The 21,106-nt window shown below is 41.4% G+C and overlaps 3 protein-coding genes and 2 long non-coding RNA genes across 8 annotated transcripts in view; 4 read left to right on the top strand and 1 right to left on the bottom strand.

Moving 5' to 3' along the window:
• The first annotated feature begins 94 nt into the window (after positions 1–94).
• Positions 95–3,860, top strand: LOC117738673 (nucleolar protein dao-5-like). 2 transcript variants are annotated; one of them, XM_034544681.1, is made up of 10 exons: positions 95–437; positions 1,524–1,643; positions 1,738–1,866; positions 1,966–2,088; positions 2,186–2,332; positions 2,421–2,555; positions 2,627–2,788; positions 2,878–3,027; positions 3,144–3,287; positions 3,373–3,860. In XM_034544681.1, exons 1-10 carry the CDS (start codon positions 386–388, stop codon positions 3,432–3,434), a joined length of 1,224 nt encoding a protein of 407 aa, XP_034400572.1. In that variant the 5' UTR covers positions 95–385; the 3' UTR covers positions 3,435–3,860. The 2 variants fall into 2 exon arrangements, with proteins under 2 accessions (XP_034400572.1, XP_034400573.1); XM_034544682.1 differs by having other exon boundaries at positions 109–437; positions 2,630–2,788.
• On the bottom strand, positions 880–1,802 carry LOC117738675. The gene is made up of 2 exons (XR_004610104.1): positions 1,721–1,802; positions 880–1,619 (listed from the first exon to the last, which is right to left on the bottom strand). It is a non-coding gene; the product is annotated as an uncharacterized LOC117738675 (long non-coding RNA).
• Positions 3,861–4,298: 438 nt separating the features above from the next.
• Positions 4,299–15,509, top strand: LOC117738672 (probable C-mannosyltransferase DPY19L4). Its single transcript, XM_034544680.1, has 19 exons — positions 4,299–4,704; positions 4,877–5,050; positions 5,679–5,803; positions 5,894–5,984; positions 6,133–6,254; positions 7,288–7,433; positions 7,894–8,017; positions 8,110–8,244; positions 8,783–8,914; positions 9,236–9,337; positions 9,429–9,502; positions 9,662–9,820; positions 10,486–10,605; positions 10,743–10,863; positions 11,185–11,241; positions 11,327–11,409; positions 11,496–11,628; positions 11,945–12,103; positions 13,910–15,509. Exons 1-19 carry the CDS (start codon positions 4,629–4,631, stop codon positions 14,072–14,074), a joined length of 2,298 nt encoding a protein of 765 aa, XP_034400571.1. The 5' UTR covers positions 4,299–4,628; the 3' UTR covers positions 14,075–15,509.
• Positions 15,510–16,275: 766 nt separating this feature from the next.
• LOC117738674 lies at positions 16,276–18,383 on the top strand. Its single transcript, XR_004610103.1, has 3 exons — positions 16,276–16,432; positions 17,562–17,606; positions 17,860–18,383. It is a non-coding gene; the product is annotated as an uncharacterized LOC117738674 (long non-coding RNA).
• A 577-nt stretch (positions 18,384–18,960) lies between these two features.
• The window catches only part of tekt1 (tektin 1), a 3,278-nt gene continuing 1,132 nt past the window's right edge, over positions 18,961–21,106 (top strand). The window contains exons 1-6 of one of the 3 annotated variants that reach the window (XM_034545319.1): positions 18,961–19,249; positions 19,871–20,082; positions 20,175–20,340; positions 20,529–20,657; positions 20,810–20,956; positions 21,040–21,106. The exon at positions 21,040–21,106 is cut by the window's right edge and continues 159 nt beyond it. In XM_034545319.1, coding sequence (XP_034401210.1) covers positions 19,218–19,249; positions 19,871–20,082; positions 20,175–20,340; positions 20,529–20,657; positions 20,810–20,956; positions 21,040–21,106 — 753 coding nt within the window. In that variant the 5' untranslated portion in view covers positions 18,961–19,217. Of the gene's footprint in view, positions 19,250–19,870; positions 20,083–20,174; positions 20,341–20,489; positions 20,658–20,809; positions 20,957–21,039 lie in introns of all 3 variants that reach the window. The other 2 variants (XM_034545320.1, XM_034545318.1) reach the window with 2 other exon arrangements.

Genomic DNA, 21,106 nt, shown 5'->3' with positions numbered 1-21,106 from the left:
ATTAAATAGTTACCCGTTTACTAGGGCATCTCACACTAACCACTCCGATACAGTAGGCGGCGCTATGCACCTTTATAAAGTCCGACTCCAAGCCACCGTAAAAGAAGAAGCTACGTCATCAACACTCGCCCCTGGTGCTTCTCTCCGAAACAGAAACGGAAGATATCAAACCATACGTGAACCGGGAATATATTACAGCTATGACTGGAGGGACTGGTTTCTAAAGCGTGTTTCATGACACTCTGTGACACGGGCACTGTGACGTTATTCTCGTGCACCAGCACGCTTCACAGCTGTTGACAACAACTTGGCGCTAGCTGAAACAAGAAGCTAACCAATTGGCGCGATTTTGAAGAAGGGCAATAACCAACCAATATTTAACAAGATGGCCTGCAGCGCAACTGACGCGGCCAGCGATGTGGCACGCGACTCTCCAGGTAGTTCGAGGAACACTTTTCTTGATTCTAGCTGAGGAGGCAGATAGGAGGGCTGCGTAGAAGCCAAGTTAGCGTGACGGATTTACAACTGGAACATGAAGCATTGCCATCCGCGATGCTAACGTCTTCCAGAACAGTTAAGATGGGGGTCTTTACACCGATCAAATCATCCACCGGGTCATGGCACTTTTATATGCTTGAATATTTACATATTATACGATACTTTACCACATTCATCTGCAATTATTTGCAGTTTGTCATTTTACCTGAAAAGAAAAACATCAGTAGTAATCTAACAACTATAAACAAGTCTCTGAAAGGTGCCATGCTACAACATGAGTACTGTTGTAATACTACGTGTACTGGTAAACAGTTCTAGTGATGTAATTCATTGTTTAAAAAGCAAATGAAATTTTGAGTTATTGGAGCTGCCCCCTCATAGTTCAGATCAACTTTGGTCTTTAATGGTCAAGTTAGTAATTAGTGCAGAACAATGATCACATATCTGATATCCCAATAGTAATCACATATATGGATGTCTGAATGGTTAATTGCTTTAAGACCCATACTGTTAACATGTGACATAACTGGTTTCACTCCACCCAGGAACCTTCATAGCTCGTCATTTTCATTTCTTAAACTTATTTCCTTTTAAGGTTGATGCCATGAAAAGTAATCCCATTACAAACATAATCTCTAACATTTACCTGATGTGCCTGGCCTTTACAGACGTCCAGTTTTTAAAGTATGAAGGAAACATTTACTGCATTTATCTGTAGATAGACGCTGGGGAAACAATTTGACATGATTTACCAAATTTGTACCAAAAAAATGCATGCCTAGTTTTCAATCATTCATTATCTGTTAAAAGTGTAGTTCGCTACAGTTGTATAACATTGCTGAGTCAACTGATGCATTGGCGCCAGGTACTGGAAAACACTTACAGTAAAGTCAAATCTGGATACGCAAACTAGAAAATGGGGAGTTTAATGGGTCTGAATATACTGTCCAACTTTTATGATAGCTTTTACCAGGCCAAACGTGAGGTGTAATTCCTGGTATTCATCCCATCCGGTCTATGATTAGGAAACAGTGGCTCTTGCTCTGATGATGACGTGCCGCTCGTGAAGAAGCCAGGCAGGAAGGGGAAACAGTCACGTGGAAACGGGCACAGATCCAGCACTAAGTCAGCAAAGGACAAAAGTGGTGAGGACGACGACAACAAAATTCTCAACTCAACGTATTTTTGACAAGCAAAAGCAAAAATTGATTTGTTTGTGTACATCTTCTTCTGTTGTAGCTTCGGATGATTCTTCAGATGACGAGCCTTTGATAAAAAAGAAAACAGTCTCTGCTGCACCAGCTAAGAAACCAGAGAAAAAAGGCACCAAGTCAAGCAGATCTAATGGCACAAATGACAAGAAAGCAGGTGGTTATATTGCCACATCATCAGCCATATTTCAACTGTTTTCTGAGTTTTGTCTGTAATACATGGCTTTAAATCTTTTCATATATGCAACCGTTTCAGATATCAACTCGGATGATAGCTCCGACAATGAGCCGCTCCTAAAAATCGCCAAAAAGTCCCCCAAAGCGTCAAAGAAGCCTCTCTCAAGGCCTCCGAAAAAATCTGTTAATTCGAAGAAGAAAGGTAAGGCAATGTCATCTCCTTGAGTTTGCAGTATCAACAGAAAGTGTCTGTCCTATGCAGCAGATGCTTATTTTCTTGACTTCCATTTTTGACACAGAATCGCTGGATGACGATAATAGCTCGGACGATGAGCCTTTGATTGAACTCCGCAAGAAAATTTACCCGAAGCGTAAGGCCTCTGGTACTCCCTTTAGAAAAACAGCTGCAGTAATAAAATCTAAAAGGAATGCAGGAAGGGGAAAAGGTAGGCGTTCCAGTGTGATAATCAAAGCTCATCTGAAACGCTTTTCTCGTTGAACTTGTATATATAATACATGCTTTGTTTGTTCTAGTTAAATACGTAGAGTCTTCCAGCGACAGCTCGGATGATGAACTGCTGTCTTCTACAAGGAAGACACAGGCTCCCAAACAGCAAACGACTTCAGTAAACAGCAAGAAAACAAAACCTAAAGGCAAATCCCCAAAAGGTAGGCAGCACTTTTATCAGACTGACCAGAGAGAATAGTCTAATTTAAGTACTAACCTCTTAGATTTTTAGAAGACCCATCATACTCAGACAGCCGCTCAGATGATGATGATGATGATGATGATGACGACGACAAGCCCTTGGTGAAGCTCGTTGCCAAGAAGAAGAAACCAGGGAAGAAAAACACAAAGAAGGCAACTGCGTCGCCAGGCAGAGGGTCAAGAAAGAGACGAGGTACTGTAGCAGTAATCATGATGATGAACAAAACATATCATTTTGAAGAAGTTGTTTTTTAAGTCCTTGCTCGCGTCACTGTTTTGCAGGACTCTCCGATGAAAGTTCAGATTCTGAACCCTTGATTAATATCGGGAAAAAGAAACGTACAGACAAACGAACTCCAAACAAACCGAAGGCTTCACCTCCGAAAAAGAAAAACACAACTCCCAAAAAGCCAAGAAAGAAGTCTGAGTCAGGTCAGGACTCCTGCGAAAGCCCTTTACCGGAAAAACACATATTCAGGAAAATGTAGTAATGCAAGGCATTTCTTTACTCTCTATCGTGCATTTATGTTTCATGAATCCTTTTCCAGAGCCGTCAAGCAACAGTTCAGACGATGAACCCTTAACCAAGGCAGCCAAACACCCCCAAGTGACCAAAATTCTGGACATTATACTTGAGAGGTGTGATGGTGAAGAAACTGGGGACGCAGAGAGCCTGAAAAAAACCAGGAAAGGTACTGAATACTTAACAGAGTCATTATTGATGCTGTTATAGAGACGATATTAAAAGATTAACAGAGTTCTTCCACTCCGACACAGAAACACAGATTGATAGGAAGACGTCGAGGGAGGAGTCTGAGGAATCACCAGAAGAAGAATAGGCAGCAACCTTTCAGCTGGACAGGGAAGTTAAAAGCACCTAGTGGTTAAATGTTTAAAGGACTTCCTGAAGAGGAACATCCTTAAAAAAAACAAAATCACACTTAGTGGTCATGTTAAGTGTTTTTTATATACAATGCATATGTGTTGATTTTAGGTGTTGATATTTTTACTCTCATTTTAAAGTTTGGGACCAGTTTTTGTAGTTTCCCAAAGGATTTTATGCACAGTCTTTGATGTTATTTTACAATTTGTGCCTGTTGTTTGCATTGTCCATCTCCTCTTGCTTTAATGTTTAAAAAAAAAGAAAACAATGTAACGCTCACTGATATTAAGTTACATCTCTGCTTTCTTATGAACTGTACGCTCAGCATGCCGCGGAGAATCTGTTGTGTTGGATTAAACTGCTTTCACTGTGACATTCATAACAGATGAGTTGGTCTCCATTTCAGCTGACGGCTACTTCATTATTGTCTTGTCATTTTCATTCTAGTGAGATTGGATCTCAAATCAGTTTTTTTATTATTGAAAAAAAGACTAACAAGTGTTGAAACTTGCAGTTACTTTTATATTAATCAATGTAAAGGATTTTTTCCCAATTAATTTAACAAATAATTGAATCTTGCAAACTAATGTCAGTCAACCTTTAGGGTCCAATTAGATTGTTTCCCCCAAAGATATTTAATTCACAATTATTTTAGCGCTAGAATTTATATATTTGTATTCCCGATCAAGCTAACGCTAAATGAATCATCTTCTAAGCAATTATTGGCGATAATGCGAAAAATGCCAACCCTCTTAATGAACGTTTAACATCGATGCTATATTCACATAAAACACGAGGAAATTGAAAACGTCACCGTTTTGTTTTCGTTCCGCGGTGATGTTTGATCTTCACTCTTCTTCGTGGCTTTCTGTACCTGTCGGCACCCGGAACTTCCGCCCTGTCGCGTCCCAACAGCTGCAGCGCTGCACGGTTAACGCCGCAAACACGGAAACGTCAACGGCTAGCTTACACCTTCAAACGAGAAAAGTTGCGCGAGCTCAAAGAGGGGAGCGAATAGCTCGGCGCGTGACATGCCGAGTTTACATCAAAGCGGAGAGTCGGGTTGAGAGCTTCTGGGGTCGCCAGCCGCTCGTTAGCTAGCATGCTGTTGTCTCTACACGCCAGGCGACTCCTCTAATTCTGTCTCGTCATGACGGAGTTAAGATGTCGAAAAACAGACTCTCTGGAGGGAGAAAACGACGAGGAGCTTGAGTTGGAGAGCACACGTAAGTTGAGCTTTAAGTTCTAGCGGTTTGCTAACCGAATACAAGGTAGCTTCCGGTGCAAACCGAAACAAACATCCGTTAACTTCAGTTAATTGTTCCACATCAACACGGCCTGTAATGTACTGACACGGAGCCTAAAGGTACACCATTATCTGCGTTTACGCCTGACCAGATGCCAGAGAGCCGGTGCACGCAGGGGATGATGGGAGTGCGGCCGTTGGTGGAGGTGGAGATGACGAGCAGCAGGAAGATGAGGGTGAAGTAAAAGAAGAGGATGCACGGCAGAAACGGGAAGAATCAAACGCACCCGGGTCCTCTGTCAAACGATCCAAGTGCTCCTCTGCATGTAGGTCTACGTCCCCGATGCTGATCTCCACTCTACACGTTCAGCACTGCTCAATGTCACCCGTATATGATGCAGTGTCGGTGTCCGCCCACTGTTATTCATGCTCCCAGTGCCTTTGCAGGGCGTATATGCCAAATCTTATGTCCAATAAGCCACAGAATCAAAATGATCATGTACACAACGTGGTCATGTGCCTCATGTCAGGAGAGCTACATTATGTCAAGACTCTAATGTGGAGAAACATTTTTGGATTCGTCCTTTAAAACCATTTTCTGTATCCCACTGTTAAACACTGACATGTGGGGGAAGTTTTGATCGTCAGCAAATAATACAATAATATCATCAATACTACTACTTTAACGATAAGTTCGGTTCCAGCTTTATGTGATGGGCTTCTAGGCTAATTTCCTTTTTTGTTTTACTCTTGCAGTACCGGGTCTGACAATGGTCCCTAGTTTATCGTGTATTGTATATTTAGTCCAGCACTGTATGAGCAGTTTAAACATTAATACAGAAGCCATCTTAAACTAGAAAGGTGCACTCAATTGTGTCTAACACACTTGTCATTATAACCTACAAAAGTATTGTGGTGACATGTGATGCTCATTGTTGTGGTTCTGCTCCTCAGCTGGTTTACTGCAGCGCCTTGCGAGGCTGTTCTTCGGATGCCTGGCAGCGGTTGCCTGTGGCGTGCTTTATGCCACATATATGTCGTTGTATCATGGCAGGAAGTTCTGGTTTTCCATCAGACAGGTGGGTGACACCGTGTGTTCGTCATCGGCCTGCTCCCACGTCGCGGCCATAAACATATCAATTCTAAAATTCACTTTACATGTCTCTCAGGACCTTGAGCGAGAAATCACCTTCCAAGGTGGCAGCGGGCTCTATTATTACTACTACAAGCACATGCTGACGGCACCGTCCTTTGAGAGAGGTACATGTATCCGTTCTGCTTCTCATTAAAGAAGGAACACTAAATACAACATCAAACCGGACACTAACTTGAATTAACTTGAACTACTAATATAAATCTCTTCTTGTCAGTCGGCTCTCCTAATAACTATTTGCTTTGTGCTTTCTAGGGTTTTATGAGCTGACGCTAGATAACACGACGGTTTCGGGTCAGACCATCAACGCAGTGGAGCGTTTTTCTCTGTATCCGGAGCTTATCATAAGCTTCATATACAGAGTCACCGACATCCAGGTGAGGTTGTTTCTGCCGTTTGATCAGCATCTGATTTAAGATAAAAGGGGCTATGAACTAAATTCAAGCGTAGCGGTAATTTGCTTGCCAGTGGGACGCAAAGGAAGGTAAGGGAAGAAAGTGTAATGGATTATAACACTAATCTTTATTCTCTGTTTAAGATGCCATGACTCCGCTATATTTTTACATAGCACTTTGCTGCTATATTAATGTTCTGAATGTCATACATAGCTCCTTTTTAAATGAAATGTAATAAAGACATTTGTCAGTTGACACATTTGTGTCGTATTTTATCAGGTAATACATGCAGTGGAAGTGTGCATGTGTATTTCAATTCAATTCAATTCAGTTTATTTTGTATAGCCCAATATCACAAATTACGAATTTGCCTCAGAGGGCTTTACAATCTGTACACATACGACATCCCTGACCTTTGACCTCACATCGAATCAGGAAAAACTCCCCAAAAATAACCTTTGACAGGGAAAAAAGGGAAGAAACCTTCAGGAGAGCAACAGAGGAGGATCCCTCTCCCCGGATGGACAGATGCAATAGATGTCATGTGTACAGAATGAACAGCATTACAAAGTTACATAAACACATTACATGAATATGACAATGTATGAATGGAACTCCAATCCATGAAACAGAAGGAGGTAGTGCTAAATCAGTACAATGCAGATCAACACTGGCAGACAGTCTGCATTTTTTAAGTTTGCATATGTAACTTTTGTCAGATTCAGTGGTCTAAAGTTGGCTTGCTGGTCAGTAGTTGTTCTTCTCGTCTGCTGGCACCACAAGTAGCATCATTTGATCAGATAGTAGATCTCACTGTAGAAAGCCTCAACATGCAAAGTACAAATGCAGAAAACAACTAGAGTGTCTTCTCTTGTGTCAAAGGCTGGTCACCTAATAATCACACAATTATTATTATACAGCCATTTAATGCAAACGGTATACATATCATCTTGCTCATATGATTTTGGCCTTTTGGTGTGGTAAATCTTCTCTGTTTCTGTCTCTCTCCCTCCAGGATTTTGTGGAGCCGATCTACTTCTACGTTGGAGCGGTTTTCGGACTCCAGTCCATCTACGTCATCGCCCTGTTTGTGTGTAGCTGGGTGATGAGCGGCACCTGGGTGGCCGGCATGTTGGCCGTGTCCTGGTATGTGATCAACAGGTCGGTTTCTCGTGATTTTCCCTCCTAAAGTTGGGGCGACTGTGGGTCAGTGGTTAGCAGGTCCGTCTTTCAATCAGGGGGTTGGTGGTTCAATCTCCGCCCTAGTCGATGTGTCCTTGAGCAAGACACTTAACCCTGAGTTGTTCCCTGTAGCTGTGTCTACAGTGTATGAATGTAACATGATTGTAAGTCGCTTTGGATAAAAGCGTCAGCTAAATGAAATGTATTGTATAAAGTTACCCTCCTCTTGTGGACTTTATCATATAGTCCTCTCTTTCCATTTGTCTCCCTGTTGCTCCAGCCTTCTGATAATAGAACAGACTTCAAAATGGGACACTTGTTGCTGTTAAGACAAATACACATTTAGAGTAGTGAACCATTATAACACTCCACTGTTTCACTTGTTTTCTTTAAATTTGATGATGACGTGTCCACTCTACTCACGTCTTTTCTTCCTCAGAACGGATACAACCAAAGTGGACTACGCCATTCCTCTGCGGGACAACTGGGCTCTGCCTTACTTCTCTTGCCAGGTTGCAACTTTGACTGGATTCCTGAGTAATAACATCAGCTCTGCCACTGAGGTGAGCCTCTTGTGAAACAAGTCGTTATAAATAACCCTCTGCTGTATCCAAGTTAGCGTTGACACGCACTGATGAACTGTATTTCCCCGCAGATGTGTTGCTACTGCACCCTGACCGCCACCACCTTCATCTTCCTGCTGGTCTGGGAGCACAGCCACTACGTGCTCTTCGTCCAAGGCCTCTGTCTTTTCTTGCTGGACTCTTTTGACCTGGTGCCGCCGCGTAAGGTGAGGATCGCACTTTTTTTTTTCTTTTACTGCTTTTTGTGTAGAGAAACAAATGTTATATAATGTGTTAATTACTGAGCTTTAGAGCTGCTTAAGTGTGTTGCCTTCAGACAGACAAGCTAACTGTTTCCCACTGTTTAGCAAAGCATAAAGCTCATTTCTCCAAAGTGTCTAACTTCTCCTTTAACCCTGAACTAATTCATGAAATCAGATGATGTAATGTTTTGGTTTACATGAAAAGCATTTTAGCTCTTTTTTTTTAGCTCCATATAGTTGAAAGCAACACGTTGTGTGGACGGAGGAAATGTATTAGTTCCAGCTTTTGATTGATGCATTCATTATTTATATATCCAAAAGAAAACTAGAATTTATCCTAAATGTTTGGCCAGTTATTTATAATTGTAGATGAAGAATAAAATACTGTCTCTTTTTGTTTAGTTCTAATGAGCCTAAATATTCCTGTGTGCTTTTTCCTTTTCTTTCCTCCTGTCTCTTGCCGTCTCTTTCTCTCCACCATCCTTCCCTCTGGGGTGTAAAGATAGCCGACCTTCACAAAGCTTACCTCGGCGCTCTGTTCCTGGCCTACTTGTTCCAGTTTCAGAACCCGTCCCTGGTCAGCTCGCCTCTGCTCAGCCTCCTGATTGGCTCAGTGCTCGCGAGGTACTTCCAGGTAGAGTTAGCTGCTCCTTCACGTCAGAGCTCAGTCAACTTCTACATCACAGGTGTTTGTTTGAACTTGCATAGAATCCAAGATGGGTGAGCTTCAGTGCATACGCCGTTATTCAAGTCATTGGCTTAAAGATAATCATCAGTGAGAACTGATTCATCATTTAAACTAGTTTATACAGAATAATTTATTTTTAACATTTCCTGGTGACACCTTTTTTTTTAATGTGACGATTTTAATTTCTCTCTGTATTTTAATCATTAAATATGGATGACTCTGTTTGACCGTAGTATAACGCCGTCTGTTGCTGTTTTCCTAATGCAGCAAAAGATGAAGATGGGACCTTTTGTGGCCAGAGTCATGAAGCTCTTCCTCCACTTCCACCTGGTCTTTACCACGGGGATCACCTTCAGTTATTTGGTCAAGGTAAAGTCAAGCACAGGAACATGGATCGGCTGTGTCCCGTTATGTATTGTATTATAACTGTCGGTTAATCATCACTGTTTTTCATTCACAGAAACTCATACCTGTAAGTGACAGTGACTTCATTTTGAAATTCCTTGAAGTAAAATTTGGGCTCAACACAACGACGTGAGTCACAGCTGTTAAAAGTTAGCTGTTAACAATGCAGGCTCTTGCACAGTGATGTCATAGTGCTGTTTACAAACAGCATCCACATTAGTCAGTATGTCCGTATAATCTGGTCTACTTTTAATCTAATCTCAATTTCTTTTTCTCCTTCTATGGCAGTGACTTTATCACCAACTTCCTCCTGTGCCAAGAGAGTTTCCAGACACCCGGTCAGGACTTGTTTATACGACTGACGCAGACCTCGGTCCTTCCCTTCTACTTGCTGGTGCTCACTGTGTGCCTGCTGTCCACCCTGCAGACCATTTACAGAAGACTCAGGTTAGACTGCAGAATCGATGCATAAACAGGCAGCATCCCCCAGTTCTGAAAAGTGAAAGCAATGCTGAAGAGCATTAAACCGTCATTCTCTCAACTGTCCACCAGGGGGCGACTACTCTGGTTGTATAGAAGTCTTTAAGAAAATGACTGCCCTTCTCTCGATTTATTCCCTCAGTAAACATTGTAAACATGAGTTTATGGTCTCTAGTTTCAAGTTTTCTTCAATACAGAATGATGTTCATTTAGTAAATGATGGTGCCTTTAGGACAATAGGACATAAATAGGACATAAAGCAGAGTATGCTTTAGGGCGGGGCTAATGTGATTGACTGCGTCTCTACATCACTCCTTTGAAGTCTAAATGTGATCACTTCTGTTCACTGGTTCCTAAAAGCCAAGATGGCGACGGCAAAAATGCTGAACTGGAGGCTTTAAAATGTCCGTCCACAAACCAATTGGTGACATCACGACCACTACGTCCACTTCTGATATAGAGTCTACACGCATGGTATTACTCCGTGGTATCTCTTTAAAGTTATATAAGACAGAGCTGGTGATCACAGCTTGAAGTTCTGACGTTTTGCTGTGAAGGGTTTCCATCATGGTTCCTCTTTTGTCTGTATTCTTGATGTAAATTATGCTGAAAGCATTTTTACTCTCATACAGTGGCCAGCCAAGGAAAACCGACCTCAGACTCGAAGATGGACGAATAGGGGAGCAGCCAGAAGTCATATATCATGTTTTTCACACGTTGCTTTTCGGAGGCCTGGCCCTGCTGTTTGACGGGTACGTTCATCACCGTAAAAGTGCATTTTAGAATTTTGATTTTTAACATGTGTCTATGTTAAGCATTGCTGAATTGTTTGTTTCTGCTAAGTCTTGGCACAACTAGACGACAACTATGTTCTCTTTGTTTCATGCAGGATGAAATATTTATGGACCCCGTACGTCTGCATGTTTACAGCGTTCGGCGTGTGTTCTCCAGACCTCTGGATGACTGTGTTTAAATGGCTCAAACTGAAGTCCATCCACCCGGTAGTACTGGTGAGTGGTCTGAGGTTCACTTTCAACAGCAAAACGTGATATTTAAATAAAGGAGAGAAAAAAATTTTCTCCCATTTTAAGTTATTATGGTTGTGATTATTATTGGATATAGGTTCTTGCTAAAAGACCCAGTAAAATGAACAATAATTATCCATTTATGTCAAATCAGTATCTGAGTATTTGATTTAAATCCCTCTTGTAACTGTACACCGGTCAAGAATTCCCCTTGACTGTGAAATCTGTCATAGTACAGAGGCTAAAGACACTCTTACTCCATTACACTTGGACTTTGAGGTGTTCATTGTTGCTTTTCCTCTCCAGTCTATGATCCTGAGCACAGCGGTTCCGACTATCATTGGTTTCAGTTTATGGAGAGAGGTGAGATAATTCAGCTCTTCACCTTTTTGAATGTTTAAATGTTTGACATTTAAAGACGCATCATTTCTTCTCTTCGGTCTTGCAGTACTGCCCTCGCGTCTTAGCAGAGTTGTCAGATGTGCAGGAGTTTTACGACCCAGACACAGTCGAGCTGATCAGCTGGATCAAGTGGGTCACCCGACCTTCCTGTATTTTCACACGTATCTTTAAAGTCTTTTTATTGTGGCACCTGACGTCTTCTTCCGGCCCTCCAGGTCACAGGCTCCGCTGGCGGCAGTCTTTGCAGGAAGCCCTCAGCTGTTGGGAACAGTGAAGTTGTGTTCGGGTTCAGCTGTGACCAGTTTACCGCTTTACTCAGACATCAACCTGCTGAGGAGGACTGAAGACGTGAGTGAGAGGAAAAGTGTATTTCTTAAGGAAAAACTAAAGAGATTGGAAAGTTATGGAACAACACGACTTAGAAGAGTACACACAGTTTTAAACAAAGTAAACATCTCGCGTCCTGTGATCAAATCCACGAAAATATTCTTCCATAATGTTTTGTAGTAATGTGTTTATTAGAACCTTCTGTCATTTCTATACTGCTGGGTCTCTAATTAAGGCATACAAATGTCCATAAACACACAAAATAGATTTTTCCTCATCACAGATTAGTTGAACATTTATTTACATGTTTTTTAACATCTTTTTCCTCTCCTTGTAGACTTACCAGGTGTATTCAATGAGATCTCCAGAAGACATCTACAAGATTCTGACCTCTCAGAAGGCAAACTATGTGATCATCGAGGAGCCGATTTGCAACGAGCTGAGTCTTAATAAAGGCTGTCGGATCAAAGACCTGCTGGACATCGCCAACGGACACGTGAGTCAAGACTGCACAATTCCATCCGTCTAGAAATGTTTTTTTTTTTTTTTTAAATGGTTTAAATGTTGTTGAAAATAAAAGATTTTTAAGTTGATCAAAGTAAGTTTTGAATGATTTTCTGTCGGACCAAGTGTTCGGGAATACTGTGCACTCATCAATGTAAAACTGTTTATTAATAATAATAATGTATCCTTTATTGATCCTACAGTGGTGAAATTATTCTCTGCATTTCACCCATCCTTAGTTATTAAGGAGCAGTGGGCAATTAAAATATCTGAATTGCAAGTTGTTTTTTGTGGCGCTCTAACTCATTACTACATACATTATAATTAATACCACGGTAACTGGGAGTTATATAAGGCAAGGCAAGGCAAGTTTATTTATATAGCACAATTCAGACACAAGGCCACTCAAAGTGCTTTACAGGGGCAAGATTAGAATACATAAAACACATTATAAAACATTTAAAAGCGAATAAAAGAAGTGAATAACAAAAAATGAAAACTCGATTTAAGCAAATAAAAGAAGCAAATAAAATGCATAATTGCAGATTAAAATGGAAACAAAAAATTCTTCAGACTCGATTTAAAAGAACTGAGAGTTGTAGCAGACCTCAAGTTCTCTGGGAGTTTGTTCCAGATTGTTGGTGCATAATAACTAAAAGCTGCTTCTCCTTGTTTAGTCCTAACTCTAGGGACTGTAAGTAGACCTGTCCCAGACGACCTAAGGGCTCTAGACGGTTCATAACTTATCAGCATATCAGTAATGTATTTTGGCCCTAAACCATTTAGTGCTTTATAAACCAACATCAGTATTTTGAAATCAATTCTTTGAGTGACTGGAAGCCAGTGTAAAGATCTCAGAACTGGGGTAATGTGATCTACTTTATTGGTCCTAGTGAGGACTCGAGCAGCAGCGTTCTGAATTAGCTGAAGCTGTCTGATAGATTTTTTTGGAAGGCCAGCAAGGACACTGTTACAGTAGTCAGGTCTACTAAAGATAAATGCATGGACACGTTTTTCTAAATCTTGCTGAGACATAAGCCCTTTAATTCTTGATATGTTTTTTAGGTGGTAGAAGGCTGATTTATTAATTGATTTTATGTGTTTCTTGAAATTCAAGTCGGAGTCTACAACAACACCAAGATTTCTGGCTTGGGGTGTAGTCTCTAACATAATGGATGTAAGCTGTGCGCTGACTTTTAATTGTTCATCTTTGGCACCAAAGACAATTACTTCAGTTTTGTCTTTGTTTAATTGAAGGAAATAAAATATATAAAATAATAAAATAATTGATTGATATTTTTATGTCTGCGGTAAATATGAAGCTACCGCTGTCAGCCAGTTAGCTTAGCACCAAGAATGGACACGTCCAACAATTTAGTTCCGCTTTGTATCTCGTTTCTTTAACGCGTACAAATACCAAAGGGATGGCGGCGCGATGTGTTTGTGTTGGGATTCGTGTGAGACGTGACTTCTGGGAATCCAACGGTATTTCCTGTACGTGCGCTGGCTTGGCTGACAGAGCCAGGCTGGCTGTTTCCCCCTGTTTACAGTCTTTATGCTAAGCTAAGTGTAGCTTCATATGTACCGTTTAGACACGAGAGTGGTATCGATCATCTAACTACCGGCAAGAACGTAAATAAGTATTTCCCAACTTGATTTATTGTCAAGTAAGCTTTTGTGGTATGGAAGTGGTTTGCCAAATCTCCAGAGAGGCATGTTTCTGTGAAATGATGTGCGTTTACAAAATTGTTATATAATTATTAATATTCTCATTAATGTCCCGTGTGGTTTGATTCAGGTGGTTTATGACAAAGGAGAGATCTACTCTTTCTCCAAGCACGGGAGGTTCTGCCACGAACTGAAGTTGAACTACTCGCCCTACACAAACTACTTCACTCGTGTGTTCTGGAACCGCTCGTATCACGTGTACAAAGTGAACGCCGTCATCTCCTTTCAGTACTGACCGCGGCTCCCGCCTCCCCCAGCTGAGACTCCACGCCATCTCCACCATGCAGCGCGCAGGACTCGGGAGGAGGGGAACATGTCGAATCGCTGGTACCGCCCACATCCTGGTGGAGATGGTGTCAATTCAAACACGACGGAGCGCATTGGTTTGGGCCCACCCATAGTTTGAGTGGAATCGACATGAAAGGGCCCTGTTGAAGTTGAAATATGCCATAGGTAATGATCACTGTACTGTAGTTCTATACGCCATGCGTTGCTGTTACTGTGATGTATTTAATGAAGGGAGCGCTGACGTGAGGCCTGTGCGTTCACTCTGTACAGAGGCCGAGAGACATTATAATTTTTAGGGTAAGTAAAGGTGAGAGAATCTTCCACCTCAGTTCATAACTATAGTTCCTGGGGTTAATTATAAGCCAGTGAATATATTTGAAGCTCTGCAGAGCACCTGCAACCGATGTCGGGTGTGAAGTGTAGAGTTGCGTCAAACACCATGGATTTTTATGGCGAGATTGTTTGGTTTCAATGTGTCATATGTGCACTGCTTCTTCCATTTTCATCCGAATACCGATGGGTGGAACAACCAATAGAAACACGTGAGCACCCTTTCAATCAGAGGGATGCGGAGGCTGCTGCCAATGCTTATTTCTGTTGCTACGTCTCCATCATTCTCTTCATCTGGATGCCTTATTGTGAGATGTGGGAAGTGCCTGACTGACACCCCTCTCTATCGCTCCCACCCTGAGTTGCGTCTGAGACCGACCGTGTTCCTCCTTCCGGAGTCGTACCTCAAGTATTTGGTCATTTCCCTCTGGTGCTACCATGCAAGTGTCACCTGTAGCTGTCCCTCTGCAAAAGGCCATGTAGTGACTATTAGGTTTTGAATTATGGAAAATAAAAGTGTGTATGAGTTGTTAATTACAAAGTTGATTTCCTTATGTTGTCATATGGTGTCAGTCATTTGTTTTGTTCAGCTTATGCTTTAAGTATAATTTTGATGTCAGATAATACCTTTTTTAATCTAACCGAGAGGGAATAAGGAAAATAAGTTTATACTTTAGAGGTAATGTTCTCGCTGCTTTTGTTGTTTTGCTTTTCCCCTTGTTTTCCCCTTTCCCCTCTAATTATATTTAAGTTACTCATCTCAAGATGGTTAGGGTAGGAAATATCACAACTTTATTCTGATGATAAAGTTGTGGTCATTTTTATTACTATTGTGGGTCCCAGGAGTATGGTTACCTCATGTAATCCCGACCAGCTCCACTCATCCTCTGAGCAGAGCTGGAATTTGCCCGACTAGGTGAGAACACACAGGGTCTGCAGGGTCTTCGAACTTTACCATTTAAGACTTCAATTGGAATTGTTTTCAGTTTACTATAAAGGGCTTAAAGATGGTTGTTAATGATTGTATTTAATAAATATTGTAAGGGACCATAGCCTCCTTTAATTGACAATTAACGTTAAATTAAATGTAGTAGTAGGTATGCACTTTTACTTGCGTCAGAGTATTTTCAAAGTGTGGTCTTGGTGGGATCTGAATACTTCTTCCACCACGAGATGTCATCAATACCTGCAGCCATTAAAACTCACTCATTTGAATAGGGGAAGAGAGTGCTGAATAGCCACCAGGTGTGTACAATGTTTTAACTTTTTTTTTATTCCGCTAGCTCCGTTCTAACATCCGCTAGCACATCCACTTGTAACGTTTATTCTGTACGTTTTCACCGTCGAAATGCTGCAAGACCCGACTTGCACATTAACATTGTGTGTTTGGGCTGCTCTTGTGAAACATGCATAAGAAATAAAAGAAAATCGATAGTTTCTTTGCAAAGATGAGGATTTATTGAATGCTGGGAAACCAAACATGGCCATATGTGTCAATGTTTCCATAGAAACAGTTATTTGAGTCTTTGATCAGTTGATTCTGCGACAAAAAAAAGTTAGATGTAGCTCCTCCCCCACACCTCACAGCTGACGTCAGTTTCCATAGTAACAATTATTTGAGTCTTTGTTTACTTGATCAGTTCATTCTGCGACAAAAAAAAGAAAATTAGCTCCTCCCCCACACGGCAGAAAATTGACGTCACCGTTACCGTAGTAGCAGTTATTAGACTCTTTGATCTCACTCAGTGACATCACGGAGCGCAGAGCCAGAGCTAGCTCCATGTAGCTCCTCCCCCACACCTCACAGATGACGTCAGTTTCCATAGTAAAAATTAGCTCCTCCCCCACACGGCAGAACAGATGACGTCACAGTTACCGTAGCGGAGGTGCACGTGCCTCTCCCCCCAGGGACCACGGGAGTTCGCTCCGCTGGGACCAATAGAGAGGGTCTGGGTGTGCGGGGGTTCTCCCCCAGGTATGCGGGTATTATATGTTACCTCAGGGAGTTTAACGTCCCTGCCATGCATAGTTCAAAACCACTGCCTTGCGGTACAGATTATTGATAGCATAAAAGGCTAAGGGAGCAAACCCTAACAGAAAACCATGCACTGGGTATTGTGTTGCCAGGAGCAGTGACTTCCTGAAGTCTCTATGGTTGTCTGGCAACTGGTGCCATCTAAGAACAATTAGGGAACATAAACACCAGCAAAAAGTAAATTATCATTTTTACACTTTAGTTTATGGATTAAACAAAAGACAGCTGGCAGCATCCCAGCACATGTCTGTGCAATATATAACTATATATATATATATATATATAATATATGCAATATATTATATATATATATATATATAATATATGCAATATATAACTATATATATATAAAAGAATATATACAACAAAAAACAAATATATATATATATATTTATAATGCAATGCGGTTTGTCAAAAATAAGCAAGCAAACTATTTTATTTTTTATTTAAATATATATTCATCAAAAATAATGAAAAATAGCCTCTTCCCATATGCTGTGTTCTCGAACATTCTAGGGGGAAAGCTAGATGACAACTCAAACAACCAATCATGATCATGAAGTATGTGCCCGTCCCGCCTACTTACAACTCAAACGACCAATCGCGTTCATGAAGTATCCAACGTCTTTAAAGTGCTGCAAATTCATGAGGAAAACGTTTGTGACGTTGTCATGAGGTCAATATAAGGGCCACTCATGTAAATATATGACAACGTTAATGTGGTAAGGTGTATCATAAATGTTGTAGACGCGCCAGAGAGGGGGCGGGGTTAATGGTTCATTTATGGCATGAAATATCCACCATGGAATAAATTACCACTATTTCTGTTGTGGGAGTCCCACAAATGTCAAAATATCAAACACCCTAGTGTCTGGGTTCATAACCTCCATAGCCCACACAGCCTCGAGCTGCGTCTGGGTGAAGCTGCTAGATTAAGCACTATCATATGGTCAAATAATGTATGCATTGATTTTAAAGACAATTCTTTTAAGACATGCATTGCCAATAAAATGTAATATATATTTTCTATATAGCAGAATTCCTTGACAATTTTCAATGTCATCCTCAGATTTTTACGGACGTAACACACCAACGGACCCCCGCCGCATTTTAGGTAGGAAATGTTAATGGCCACATTTTAGGAGGGAAACGATTTCACAGCAACTCAGACTCATTTGAGAGGGAATTGTGTACATGTTTAACTTTCTAAAATGAGTAACTTTAATGATATGGTTCTATAATGACCAGATTTGTTTTAATCCATTAAAACACTATCTTAGTGTATGGAACACTAGCTTTTAGACTGCATGTTTGTTGTATGTTGCACTGAGGATTCATGAGATTTGTATCTGCTTGTGTGATTACAGATGCTGACAAAGAATCAGGTCACGTACGGCCACAGACGACGAGATCCTGAAACATGCCATTAGCACCGAAATCCTGGTCCACTCATTTGTCACATCCCGCATCGACTATTGCAATGCCCTCCTCACCGGACTCCCCACCAAACTCATCAACAGACTGCAAATCATTCAGAACTCGGCCGCCCGGATCATCACCTGTACCAAATCATCGGACCACATCACTCCTGTACTCATCCAACTTCACTGGCTCCCTGTACAATACCGCATCGACTACAAAAACCTTCTCCTCACCTATAAAGCTCTCCACAATCTAGCCCATACTTACCTCTACGACCTCCTTCAGGAACCCTCCCACACCCTCCGCTCATCCTCTTCTGGACTGCTAACCATCCCCACGTCACGCCTCAGTACCATGGGTGCCCGAGCCTTCAGCTGCTCAGCACCCAGGCTCTGGAACTCCCTCCCCCCACACATAAGACAATCAGACTCCATCACATCATTCAAGTCTCAACTCAAAACTCACCTGTTCAAACTGGCATGCTCTTTATAACTGGACCCCGTGCACTTCACTTGTTTTTATGTTGATGTTCTGTTTTAATGTTGTTCCTATCTTTCATGCTTTTATCCTATATTATTTTATTGTAAGGTGACTTGAAAGGCGCCTCCAAATGAAATGTATTATTATTAGGTGGTTCAACCTGGCGGCAGACCGGGGTAGCTCCAGGAGGCGTGCTGTAAATACAATCGCGGTCTTGTTGAGTTGTAGTGGATTTTATATACACGTGCACATGTAGATAAGAGAGGTTATGTTTTAAATTAATACATAATGAAAGTTATGATAATTAATTTGAGGAATATTCTGAGGAATGTATTATGACGCATAAGAGAGGATCACTGTTTTATTATTCTGTTTGTCCAGGCCTGGACTGTGTGTATGTATACAGATGACTCTTGTTTGTTATGATTAAATAATGATTATTATATATCTCTGGCTTCGGAGCTTCTTCTTCCAAGCACCGGGCAGCTCGAGATTCTCTGAACTTTTACAATTTGGTGATTCCCGACGTGGAGTCTCTGAGTGAGCCTTGTGTTTTGAGGAGTGGCTCGAGGCTACAGGGTAGCATGATTTAGAGAAGGCCGAACTTTGTTTCGGGCCTCTCTGAACTTTCCCACACACAGCGCTGATTAATCACGGTCTGCAGAGCCCGTTTTACCGAAGTCTGTGTAGATTATACAGGAAACATTTAGGTGTGGGGCAGCCAAAGGACCGTCCGCAATTATCCGTTGCCACGGTAACCTGTTGCCACGGTAACTATTTGTGTCGTTGTATTTGCCATTTGAGGCGAAAGACGTCGACACCGATGCGTCTGGCTGTTCCTCGTCGAGTACAAAGGTATGTTGGCTGGAGTTAGAGAGTTACACTAGCTCTCAGTTAAAGTAGCTCACTGTTAGCTCGTGGTTCACACTTTCACTTTGGAGCCGCCTGCTCGAGAAAAACTTGAAATGTTTCCGTGTTCGATTTGAAATTGAACTATTTGTTATAAGAAAAGTTTAAAACTCATATAACGTCAGCAGAACAGTAAAACAATATGTATCTTTGCTCCATACTGAGCCAGCGTTACAAGCCTACATGGCCTCATTTATATCTTACAACATAGAGTTGCACAATAATGTGTGTATATATATATATAACGTTATATATACGTATACATATATACAGTATATACACATATATTATACACACACATATATATATACACACATATATGTGTGTATATATACACATATATATATATACACATATATATTTATGTATATATACATATACATGTGTGTATATATACATATATATATACACGTATCTGTATATATATATATATATATATATGTGTGTGTATATATACATATATTTATATACATGTATATATATATATATCTATATATATATATATATATAGATATATATATATATCTGTGTATATACACCAGTGAAACCTGTATATTTTCTCTCTAGTTTTGGTGTGTTTTCAGGTCTCATCTGGCCCCCAGTGAAGAGTATAATGTCTGTCCCGGGCCACAGTCCCCAGCAGGGTGACGAAACCAAGCTTATGAATTTTGAGGTTCTGAGGAACAACTCTGAGCTCTTCAGAGCAGAATGCACGAGGCTAATGCTGGAAACTGACAAAGAATCCAAACGCATGCAAAATGATGACAACAGGCGACTCGGTAAGTGGGGGAATACAGATGTGTTCAGCACAAAGGATGACGTAGCAAAGACTACATGGCTGAACTGTAGGGTTTCTTCTCCTGCTGTTCAGATCAGCGGCTCAGAGATATCCAGTTTCTGAAGAAGGAGTTGGAGCTGAAGTTGGAGGAGATTATTGTGGAGATTGATGTCCTCATAGCGTTGCAAAGCAGAGTGGCAAAAGCCCTGGAGGCCTGCACAGAGACTCTGAAAGTCTCCGTGGTCTGTCTGGAGGAGAGGTGAGGCTGGAAGACGACGGAGAAGAGAGGATCTCCAACAAATCCATCATGTTTTTATTTTAGATTTGTCAGCTTTTGTTTGTTTTCAGTATTGTGAAGTCCACCTTTCCGCACCACTACAAAGCTTACCTATACAAAACAACTTTCAGCTGCATTATGAGTGTGAGATGTTGTTCTGCGTCCTACAGAAGGAAACATCTCCCCTCCGAGAGGCTTCATGACGAGGTGGACAAAGAGCTGCTGAAGGAGAAAGAGGTCATTGAGGGAGTGGCTTCCCTTCTGCAGAGGGTCACGGAGCAGATCACTGAGCAGATAAGGTAAGAAAGATGGACTAGGTATGATCTATGAAGGGGGTCTCTAAAAGTATGCAGATCGTTTGGATTTTCTAACTATTATAGTCTTGAAACCTGAAAGGAAAGTCAAATCAGAAGATAAGGTCGCCAGTAAAAGAGACAAAACTGTGTTCCAGACTGGACCGATCTGCCAAGTACCAGCTGGAGAAGGATCTGAAGGAGAAATTCGAGGCTCAGTGCATCGACAACTCCTGTCTCTTAATGACCCACCATTCCATCAACAACCTGCAGAGGTCCAAAAACACTGAAACTGTTCTGCCGAGGTGAACTACCATCATGATTTCTAATTCTGACCCGCAGATCTGGGAAGAAAAAGGATGTTTTGATAGTTCTCTCTGTCTCTCAGCTTGGGAGTGACCCCAAAGCAGTGGGAGAACATCTCGGACATCAACATGACCAAAGCGGAGCAGCAG

The sequence above is a fragment of the Cyclopterus lumpus genome, chromosome 11 (genome assembly GCF_009769545.1).
Source record: "Cyclopterus lumpus isolate fCycLum1 chromosome 11, fCycLum1.pri, whole genome shotgun sequence".
Lineage (NCBI taxonomy): Eukaryota > Metazoa > Chordata > Actinopteri > Perciformes > Cyclopteridae > Cyclopterus > Cyclopterus lumpus.
Note: the sequence above shows the minus strand (reverse complement) of the source record. Positions and strands in the feature narration are given on the sequence as shown.